Here is a 12,042-nt window from a genome sequence, read left to right as displayed (position 1 = left end):
GAAAGGTAAGAGCAAAGGTTTTGAAAAGGAAATGGTTTGGCATGTGTGAAGGTAGCGGGGCTTAAGTGAATGAGTGAAGAGTTGTATGGGATGATGTGGGCAGGAACCAGATTATACAGGACATATAGCATCTGGAATTTAGTCAGAGATCAGTGAGATTTTAAGTGGAGAAGTAATTGATCTGACACACATTTAAAAAAATCACTAGCTGTTTTGTGGTAGTTGAATTGGGACTAGTTAAAAAGGGGACAGGGGATGAGTTAGGCTGTTGGATGAGGGGATGATAGTGAGGATTAAGAAAAGTAAATGTGTTTGAGAATATTTTCAAGTTGTAAATAATAGAATGGACTGGGAGTAAAATGAGGGAGAATGAGGAATCAATCAGTTATAATTGAGTTTTTTGGTTTGAGCATTAGTTATATGCTAATGTCATTGACAGAGATGAGGAAGTCTGGAGAGAGAACTGGGGAGTAGGAACTCCTTTTGGAAGTTTTATGTGCCAGTTAGATAGACATGCAGATGGTAAGTAGGCACTTGGATATTTAATTTACAAATTTAAGGGAAATCTCCCAGATTATAGTTAAATATAGAGATTTGGAAGTCATCAGCGTTGATATCCTACAATAATAAAACAGTGATTTAGTTAAAAAATAAAGGTAGGAAGTGAGGTGGACAGAACTAAAACGCTGGACAGCAATAGTATTTAAGTTGATGAGGAAGATCAGAGTTGAAGTGTATTGTTTTGGAGAGGATTGAAAGTTAAGTTTGTTTGTTTGTTTGTTTTTTGCCCCTTCCCCCTCCCCTGTACCCTTTGGTAACCACTAGTCTATTGTCCTTGTCCATGAGTCTCTGTTCGTTTGTCCTGTTCATTTGTTGCTTTTAGGTTTTTATCCCACATATAAGTGATAGCATGTGGTTTTCAACTTTTTTTGTCTGGCTTATTTCACTTAGCGTGATTATCTCAAGGTCCATCCAGGTTGTTGCAGATGGCAGTATTTCATCTCTTCTTATGGCTGAGTAATATTCCATTGTATGTGTGTACCACAGCTTCTTTATCCAATTATCTATCATAGGACAGTTTGGTTGTTTCCCTGTCCTGACCACTGTGAATAATGCTGCTATGAACATCGGTGTGCAAATATCTTTTCAGATGTGGGTTTTCAAGTCTTTGGGTTAAATACCCAGTAGAGTGATTGCTGGGTCATATGGTGGATCAATTCTTAGTTTTTTGAGGAACCTCCATACTATTTTCCATAGTGGCTGTACTAATTTTCAGTCCTACCAGCAGTGTATGAGGGTTCCTATTTCTCCACATTCTCTTTAACATTTGTTATTACTTGTCCTGTTGAATACAGCTATTCTAACAGAAAGTTATCTTTTGACATAAGTTAGATTTGTGTGGTAAAATTTCAAGAATAACCAGTATAATAAATAAATATAGAGTATATGTGCTAGAAACCTGTAGAGAAGGAAAAAAGGAATTAATAGTGGAAGAAGAACATTTAAAGTCAATCCAAATAAAAGTAAAGACAGGAATAAAAATGCATTAAAAAAGAAAAATACAGATGAAAAATGTAGGATGTAGGAACAAGTCCTGCAATAAATATAAATTGCTTAATTTTTCCTTGTAAAAGATAAAGCTTCTAATCAGATGGATTTCTTTTTAAAGTTAAATGTTGTTTACAGAAGACATACTTAAAGCGTAAGTATACAGAAAGATTGAAAGTAAAAGGATAGAAAATATTTCAGGCAAATACTAACTTTTTAAAAAATTGAGTAGTTATATTAACATTAGCAAAGAAAACTTAAAAAAGTATTATTGGGGAGAATGAGGGTCACTATATAATGATAAGTTTAAATTACCAGTAAAATGTAGCAGTTTTTAACTTTAATGCACTTAATAAAATAGACTCAATATATAAATCAAAATTCGACCAAACTAGAGAATATTAACAAATTTACTATCATATTGGGAAATTTTTAAATACCTTTCTCAATTACTGATGATTTATGGAAATAAAAAATTCGTCTATCTTTAGATTTGAACAATTCATTTAAGCATGGTTTAATGAACACCGCATCCTATGGACTACACAAACACGTAAAAACTGAACATGTACTAGGCTACAAATCACAAATTAACATGATTCAAAGAACCAATATCCTGCAGACTATATTTTCTTACCATAATGCTATTAACTTAGAAATAAATAAAATATAAACTTGTAAAAACCCTATGCGTTTTAAATTATCCATTCTTCTGAGTAACCAAAACAACGAAGAAATCATAATAGAAGTTTAAATGTTCACAAGTCAATGATAATTTATGGGAAGCAATGAAATTGATATTTAAAGGGAAATTTATCTTTTAAAAATGCTTGTGTTAGAAAAGAAGAAAAGCTGAAAAAGGGGCTGTGCGTTTAACTTAAAATAGCAAAGAAATATTAGCATAAACAAAAAAGGAGGTAAGAATGAGAATAGGAAAGATAAAAGCAAAAATCAAGGAAGTAGAAGACAGCTACAGTAGAGAGGATTAAAGAAATCAGAATTTGAAACTTTAAAAAATAGGCAATCTATTTGGGCAGTGAACAAGGAAGTAAAGACAAGGCACAAATAAACAATACTGAAATACAAAAGCGGATATAGCTACACAGCAAAGATTGGATAGACTAAAAAGTACTGTAAACTTTTTAAATTTGAAAACTTAGAAGAAATCAACGAATTTCTAGAAGAATGGAATTTACCAAAACACACTCAGGAAGAAATAGAAAGACTGAGTACTGTTATACCACAGATATGTAATCAGTGGTTTAACCCATTTCCCATTTACCTTGAAATAACTCGCAGATTACAGTCCTAACCCTACCCCTAAAGTTTGTCATGAAATGTCTGGCTTTTATTATTATTTTTGCATCGCTCTAGTATATTGATAGTCTTTGGAAACAAATTACATCATTCTGTTCATCGCATTCTGCTTTTAGTAGTGGTACTTCCATTTACAAAATATGGTAATGCTCAATCGCTGAAAATGTCAAATCCTAGAAAACGTAGCACTCCTACGCGTGATGTTAAATTAACATTGGCAGTGAGCTGCACTTTTTTTTTCTAAATGGGAAATAGGTTAAAATCTTCCCATGGAGAAAACTGATACAGATGGTTTTAGAGCTGAATTCTCTTAAACTTATAAGGATCATGTCACTCTACTTTTTGAGAGAATAGAAAAATAACTATTTCTCCAAGTCATTCTAATAAGACCAGTAGAATCCTAGTACCAAGAGTATGTGAAGAAAATTATAAGTATTTTTTCATGAAAATTCATGTCAAAATCTTAAATAGAATTATAAAAGAAAAGAGGAACTGAAAAGGAAAGAAAAAAACTTACAGAATATATTTGTAGAATATAAAGTCTTAATACGTAGAATGTATAAAGAACTCCTTGAAATCAGTAAAAAAAAAAAATGAGAGTCTAACTCCAAAATGATCAAAATGTTGAGCAGCTAGTTCACTGAAGAGGAGATATTAATGGTGAAAAAAAAATATGAAAAGATGCTTAGATCATTAGGAATCAGGGAAATGTACATGAAGATCACAAGGAAGTGTCATTTTTTACCCACCCATCCAAGATAGGGATTTGACATAAAAATTTGCTATACAATTAGAATTATTAAAAGTGAGTTTATACCTAAAGCTTGGCAACAACTTAATATGTTTCTTGTCATAAAATGCAAACCAGTTAGTTAAATACCAGTTAATTAGGAATGTTCATTATGATCTTCAGGATTTTATAAATGAATTTCTCATAGCTAAATTATTTTATGAAAGCCTTAACTATTTAAAAGGTTGGTATTAACCCAAAGATTTTAAATTCTGTGCTACAAATAATGGATATTCAAATTGATAATTCATTAGCTACGGGAAGACATATGGATTTGTAAAATCATAGTAGTTAGTATTTTCAGGAGTTTAATTTGATTTGTCTGCCTTTCATTTTCATTTCTTAGAAAATGCAGTGATGCATGATTATATGATAGCATATTTTAAAACTTCGTAATAAAAATTTCTTTAAAATATTGAGTATTAGTTTATTAATATATTTTGATACTTTTAATATTTCTATTCATAGAATGTTATAAAATTAATTTTTTGTTATTAATTTTATAACAAAAACTTTGTGAGGGATAGGGAGCTTTAATCCTTTTTCTGGGAAGGAGCAGCAGTCTGTCTGAAGCTTTGAGGTAACTGTAGCTTGTAGTCAAGAGAATAGATGGTGCTGATGGTGTTCTAGGGTTTTCACTGTGATTAGGATGTGGGGATACATGATGGGGCATTTTCAGCTTCCTGTCATGGTAGCAGCATTCATTTTCTCTCAGCTGTACTGAAAAATGCAAAAATGAAAGGACAAGTTGGCAATTTCCCTTCCTAGGTGAAATACCTGTGACTTTGGTGGTGGTGGTGTATGCACAGGCTTCCAATCTTCCATCTAGTGAATTGCTTTTTTAGAATTGACCATTTAGAGACATGCATGATTCGATAATGTGTCTTAAGTTTCATATATTACTACATAACATTGTAATAGCATTTTGGTGATTTTTGAATTGTTAAAATGAAGACAGGGCATTAAAGGTCTAAATTTTTTGTGAATGTTACATATGTGTGTACATAGAGAGAGAGAGAGAGAGAGAGAGAGAGAGAGAGAGAGAGTGTGTGTGTGTGTGTGTGTGTGTGTGTGTGTGTGTGTGTGTACGTACGTATAGGAAGAGAGAAAGAAGACCGAGATACTGCTCTGAATATTTTCAAGGTATTTGAAACATTTAAATTTACATTATATGCTTACAGTCCCGTGGAGGTATTTGTTTCTGTTGTTAGCTACACAGAGTGAAAAATGCTTTGACCTTATTGTTCAGAATCTTTTTTTTACTAGCAAAATTCTTTTTGTTATACTTTCAAGACAGCTCTTGTCCAGTAGGTTGCCACTCTTCTAGCCTGCTAACATGTTAACGATAGGAAGTTATATGAACTTTGTATAACATGTTGAAAGAATATGCCATATACCACTTTCTATTTCTTTAACTGTGTTATAATGAATCATTAAACACATTCAAATATTTAAGCAAAATATGTAGCCAAGAATTCCTTATATAGTGAAAGACTATTAATGACATTATAAATTATTTAGATTCAAATGATTTAGTTTTTTTGTTCTTTGAATTTAAAAGACCTATAAATTAATATTTCTTATACTGAATCATTTTCACCAATATATTTTTGAGTATTATAGAATGTATCTGAAGTACAGAGTAAGTCATTTTGATGTCTGTATAATAGGAAAAAGGAATATGTTTTTTGTAGGAGTACATTAGAAATAACAGAAATTTCCGAGGACTATTCCAGGCTTAGTCTCTAAGTTATTTGTTTTTTAAAAGATTGTTTTTCAAGGATCTATTATTACATTTGCAATACATACAGTGATAGAGTACCTACTACGTCCCAACCAGTTGTTGTAGAGGGTGAAGCTACAGTGATGAGAGACAACACTGTATGCTTTTGAGAAGCTCCCAGTCCTCAGAAGAGTTAAAATACAGTGTGGCAAGTCCTTTCAAAGTGTGAACAGAGATTTGTTGCTTAAGAATTTTTAGTTTGATTTTGTATTTTAAATCCATTTTGGGTTAAAATTTTCGTTGGACCTAATTTTGCACAAAAGGAAAACATTCACTATCTTTATATATTTGACATTAAACCTTTAACACAATAAGCGTATTTTGTTAGGCTTATTTCTCTGATTTTACTAGACTGGCTATACTAGATACTAAATCTTATAAACCTATTATTCCGAAGTGTAGTTTAGGATCTGGAGTTAAAGAAACATTTATTAGTTCAAGTATGTAAAGAGATACTGTTTCTATGTATTTAAAATGTGTTGATTTTTATATGTGGACATTGTATAAATGCTTTTACCCCAAAAGTTTTAAATTAGCGCAATAGAATGAATAGAATTTTAATTATAGTTATTCATAAAGTTAAAATATGTAAATTGTTAAATAACATTTCTCAAAGCCCAAACTAAAATTCAACTTTGCCTCTAAAATTTAACTTCTTTTGATATACTAAAAGGTATTTTCTATTAAATAAGAAAATCATACCTACCTACTTTTCTTTATAAATTCACAACATACCTTTTCTCCAGTTCACTGCAGTCCTGAAATGCCTTTTTTTCTCATGTATTATAATTAATTTTTCACCCTTTGATCTTTGTGTCCAAATTTTTGGTATTTTGACTTTTCCATGAGAGTCTTCTTCAATACATATATTGTTAAATTTAACAATCAGTCTATGGCTTTAAGGTTTTGAATCATACTTAGAATGACACATGTTTTTGCAAAGATTTCTCTAGTGATTCTTTTAGTATTTTTATTATTTTAGTGCTGGGGGAGGATACAAATGCATTTTTAAAGAGTAGATCTGTAATTTATTTAAGGGTAAATAATGACAGAATATAACTTCCCTTCCTTCAGGTGGGTACCCAGTTGTTCCAGTATCACTTATTGAATAACCTTTATCTCCACTGTTTTGAGATGCTGCTTTTATCTCTTCTTTATTTTATCTGGACCATCGATTTGTTTGTTCCTGTCCCTGTGAGCTTATTTTCTGGTAGGAGAGAGATTGACAATAAACAAATAAAATGATAAGTAAAAGTAAGTTCTATAATGAAAATAAGCAGAGTGACTTGATAACCAATGACTAGAGACTTAATTAAAATGAGTGGTCAAGGCAGGCCTTTCTGAAGAAGTGGTATTTACTCTGATCTGAATATCAAGGAGGGAGTAGCTGTGTAAAAATCTGGTGAAAGGACGTTTTAGGTAGAGGAAATGGCCCCAAAGTAGAAATGATCTCCATGTGTTCCAAGAGTAGAAATAATAGTAGGAGTATAGTCAATGAGGGGAAGAGTGGTGAGAGATAGTTGGAGAAGAGGGCCAAGGAGGATGCATGTATTATGTAGGGATTTGTAAGCCAGGTCGAGGAATTTGAATTTTATTTAACTGTGAAGGGAAACTATTCAAGATCAGTGTTTAAAAATTCCAATTGTCTAGGGTGAATTTTTCTGTATTTTTCTCCTGCAAAAAAAGGAAATATAGGAGATTAGAGCATTCATATATCAAATAAATAGGTTCTTATGTAGTAAGGAGCTATTTATGCATACATGTGACCTTATAACACATTTGCTTCCCTATTAAATATTTTTATAGTTAAAACAGATTTTAAAAATCATATAAGTACCAAGAGGTTAGAACTCACAGGAAGACTTGGACTAAATAGAACTCTAAAGAACAATTTTATGATGTGTTTCAAAATAATATTTTTTTCTTAAAATGTTTGTGTTAGGGAACAGACATCCTTGGAAGAGGGAGAAATTCCTTGGTTACAGTACAGTGAAGTCAATGAAAGCAGCAGTGATGAGGGAAATGAGCCTGCCAATGAATTTGCACAGCCAGAAGCTTTCATGCTGGATGGTAACAATAACCTTGAGGATGATTCCAGTGTGAGTGAAGACTTAGATGTGGACTGGAGGTATGTAACACAGTGTTATTGCCATCTTTAATTTTTCATTGAGTAGAATTAGTTCATGACTGTAAATTATGAAAACTGAATCTCTTATAGCTTAGAAATATTATTTTCCCATTTGTCAGTCTTCCTCTCCAGAGCTCATTTCAGATGTCTCTTCCTACATGGACTCCTTCCTACTTATTCCAGTCAGTGACCTCTTTCTTCTTTGACCTTTAGCTCTCTTGAAGCTCACCTTATATCCTAGTGAATTATATGCTCATGGATTGAGGTTTCCCACTTTTAAATTTAGCTTTATATGCTAAATGTAGCACTTAGTATAATCCAAGTGATCCCTGAATATTACGTGAAGAATTTCAAAATCCGTGATTGAATCAGAAGAATCATAAGAATATAGTTTTCTTTCTTTATGTATTTAAATGCAAAATGGAAAGAATAATTGTCGCTTCCCTGAAATGTTGAAAGTATTAAATTTATGCTGGCAAAAAATTGCTTCAGATAAAAGTAGCATATAAATTAAGTGGATTATGCAATTTTTATGTCTCATGATATAATGGTTAGAATTTAAGTGTTTTGGTTTATCAAGTTAGATGTATCTTTCAGGTGTGTAGTAGCCCTTTAGAGCAGCTAATTAAGGAGATGAAGAAAGAATGTTTGTTCCAAGTAATCCCTTTTTGTTACTTTTTCTGAAAAAGATATGGCTTGGTACTACCTTTGTTTCCATCTCTGCACATATATATTTTTAAAACTTTATCTTGTTTTGCCAGTTAAAATATCATTACAGAAAATTAAAGATAAGACTTAAAAAGATAAGAATAATAAAGATAAGAATAACTCGGTTATATCCTCTGATAACTCTGCATATTTCTTACGTTTTAAAGGCCTCCTATATGTCTTCAGTTTCTCTTTCTGTGTGTCTAGCTACTTTGTGCTTCTCCAAATCATTCCAGATACAAAGCTCAGCATCTCCTTGAAATCCTCCTTACCATTTCCTATTCTCACTCCTTAGCGGGGAAAATTATATGTGCAGAGCAGATTTTTACTGACCATTTTGTGGAAGTAGAAATGGATTGTTATCACAGCCACACAAATAATTTGTATTTCTGTATTAAACATCCTAACTCTCCAAAACGCATTTTCTGGCTTCCCAAACATTATGGAAAATTAGTGGCTTCACCTAGTCCTAGTCTTGCTGATCTTGATGCTCTCTTCTCTTCTTCCCACTCTTATGTCTGCCTATAACCCTTTTACTGAACTTTTTGTTTATTCTGATGTATTACATCTCCATTATACAAAGCCATTCCTCAAAGAACTCAGCAGATGACAGAATTGTCTGTTAAGCATCAACTGCACATGTTGGGAGGCAATTATGGTTTCAGAGGAGGATATTTTTTTCTGTTGCACATTTTCAAAATTTTGTAAGAATAATTTTTTACAGCTCCATTATGTAGATGCACTAAAATTTAATTGACCATTTCCCCATTGAAATAGTGCAGTGAACTTTTCTCCCCTATAAACTGGGTTCTGTACTTGAAGTTATTTCTTTAGGACAGATTCATAGAGATGATATTACTAAAAAATGTGATATTTTTAAAGATCTTGATATATATTTCTAAACTTTCAAAAAGGGTTGTTCCACATAAAAATTTGAATGAATAATTGAGGCCTTTATTAAATACAATTTTAACTTAAATTTGAAAATTCTTAGGTTCTAATTAATTGACTATCTTTCTGGATATGGCTGTTGTGTTAAGATTTTAGATTCTAATGGTCCCCAAATTGGGGAAGCTTAAAGGTAGTTTTTTTTTTAATATGAAAAGCATTTTGCCATTGATTTTTTAAGACAAAATTTTTTAATTTTATCTAGATATGGCAACACCTCATTATTTGCTTATAGGAGACTGTATTTGATGCTAGCTGAAGGTTGATAAGGTGAAAATATGGTTTGATGTTCATATTTAAATAGCACATCATTTTGACAAGTAAAAGGAAAAGACATGCAAACAGCAGCAGTCCTTATCTCTAAAGCCAAAATTTGACACCTTTTTTTCAGTTTTACAACTACTTAGAAAAAAAATTTAAGCTTTTGGTATTTTATTTTAGTTTAAAGGAAAATTGAAAAATCCCTATCAAAAGTTTATTTGTTTTAGTAAAGTCACAGAAGTGTTGTAGGATACCAAGAAGGTATTTCATAACTTGGTGTGGTAGGAGTTGATGTGGAAAAAACGTGGGCTTGGGATTTAGACAAATCCCAGCTGTACCATTTATTTATTCTTTGATAACTACTTAACTACTTTGTCTTCCTGCAAGAAATTGGGGTTATAATTGTTAACCTAATAAGGTTGTAAGAAATTAATTTTGTTTGGATATAACCATGGTATAATAATGTTTTAAACTATTATGAAATTATTTTAGACTTACAGAAAAATTGCAAAAATAATGCAAAGAATTCCCATATATCCTTTACTGATTCCCTATATGTTAACATTTACCACATTTGTGTTATTTTTTTCTTTATTTTTTAATAACTATATTCTCTTTATTTATAGTATTTTTTCTGGCTCATTTATGAGTAAGTTGCAGACATGATGCCTCTTTACCCATAAATGTAACAGTAAAATTGTCAAAATTAGATTAACACTGATACAGTACTATTACCTAATCTACAGACCTTATTCAAATTTCTATAGTTATCCCACTGATGTCATTAGAGAAAATTTTTTTTAGTTCAATTCAGGACCACTCATTGTATTTGTGTACCAAGTTTCTTTAGTCTCTTAATCTTGAGCATTTTGTCAGTCTTTCTTTGTCTTTCAAAACCTTGACGTTTTTGAAACTGTCAGGTCATTTGTAGAATGTTTCTTAAGTTGGAGTTATCTGATACAAAGAGTAGATTCGAGTTAACAGGAGCACCATAGAAGTGATGTTTTGTTCTTCTCAGTTCATATCAGAAGACACATTATGTTGAATTGTCCCATTACCGGTGATTTTAATTCTGATCACTTGGTTAAGATGGCTGTCTTTCAGATTGCTTCACTGTACAGTTGCCATTTTTCTTTTTATAATTAATAGGTATCCAGTGGGAAGATACTTTGAGACTTTATAAATATAAATAATCAGTTTCTTTTCAAACTGTCAAACTTCTATCTACCAGTTTTAGTATCATTAGCGATTCTTGTATGAAACAGTTATTACCATGGTGATTGCCAAATGAATGATACTAGAATTTTAATATTAGCTGATTATTCTGCAGTGAACAAATTACAACCAGACATCATGCTTTGAGTGTCTAGACTTCTAACAGGGCTTTTCCACACTGGCACCTACCACCTTGGAAAGCAGTGTTTTTTTCATATGGAGGGAATGATTCCACTGTTTCTCAAATGTCTACTCTGGTGCCATTTCTGTGCTAGGCACTGTAGTACATCTACTCATTTATTTTAAAATTTTCACATCGTGTAACTATGACTCAGTTAAATGTGAAGTTAAATTCCTGTCTTACTGTCACCAGGGCTCTTCCTCTTTGCAGTACATCTCACTGCTAGATGAAGGAGGTCTAGTAATGCAAGGGAGGTTGGATTTAGTAATTCACTAATTCTTAGTTTTAATTCTAATTCCAAAATCTGTGATCGTATGAGAATGTCTGTTCCTTTGTGCCATATATCTGCTGATTTCTAGATATTACTGTAATATATGCTACATATTATTGTTTCTCTTGACAATAGGTTTTTAATTTTAATGATTACACAAAGATTGACATTAAAACTGTTTTGAGCTAGCTTGTGTAACTGGATGTTTCTTATTACAATATCTGATAGGAACATGGAAGTCAACAGAAGTTTGCTTTTAGGTAGACAAAATAAACTAGTTTTGGAGATTCTTGCATTTGAGGTGGTGGGAGTTCATTGAAGTAAAGTGCCCTGCAGAAAACTAAAAACATAGGTCAAGAGCTTAAGAGGAAATTTGGAATTAGGTAGAGGTTTAGGAATTACCTGTAGAGAGCATAATTGAAAAATGGACTCGAATATAACTTCCAAAGGAGAAGATTAAAAAGAAGAGGACTGAGGACGTGTTTATGGTTTCCAAATGTTGAAATACTTAGTATTTCTAAGACTAGAGGACAAGGAAGAATCTGTATGTCCAGGTGTGGAGAAAAGAGATTAGCACCAGATGAAGACATATAATATTTCTTTTCAAGAGGCTTACAACCTCTTTTAGGAAAAAAAGCAAACATGAGCAGTTGGGAACTAAATATCTTTCAAGCTGAATAATAATGGAAGAGGCCTAGTTTTTAGAAAAGAGATTAATAAAAACTTGAGAAAATCAAATATTTTTAAGCCCAAAGTAATTAAGCAGTACAAGGTAAGAGAAGAAAAAAGGCTTTGACTAATGGTAGAAGTAAAATAAATGCAATAATTCTATTTATCATATTCTCACCTAAATTTAGATCGGAAACTAAGAAAAGAAAAACAGAAGGGGAAA

General features: G+C 31.9%; 1 protein-coding gene across 1 annotated transcript in view; it reads left to right on the top strand.

Annotated features, from left to right (window-relative positions):
- Positions 1-12,042, top strand: part of PJA2 (praja ring finger ubiquitin ligase 2) — a 64,506-nt gene that overhangs the window by 33,460 nt on the left and 19,004 nt on the right. Inside the window, exon 6 of the mRNA XM_006913273.3 lies at positions 7,381-7,566. Coding sequence (XP_006913335.1) covers positions 7,381-7,566 — 186 coding nt within the window. The remainder of the gene's footprint in view (positions 1-7,380; positions 7,567-12,042) is intronic.

This window comes from Pteropus alecto, unplaced genomic scaffold, assembly GCF_000325575.1.
Source record: "Pteropus alecto unplaced genomic scaffold, ASM32557v1 scaffold20, whole genome shotgun sequence".
Taxonomy (NCBI): domain Eukaryota; kingdom Metazoa; phylum Chordata; class Mammalia; order Chiroptera; family Pteropodidae; genus Pteropus; species Pteropus alecto.
Note: the sequence above shows the minus strand (reverse complement) of the source record. Positions and strands in the feature narration are given on the sequence as shown.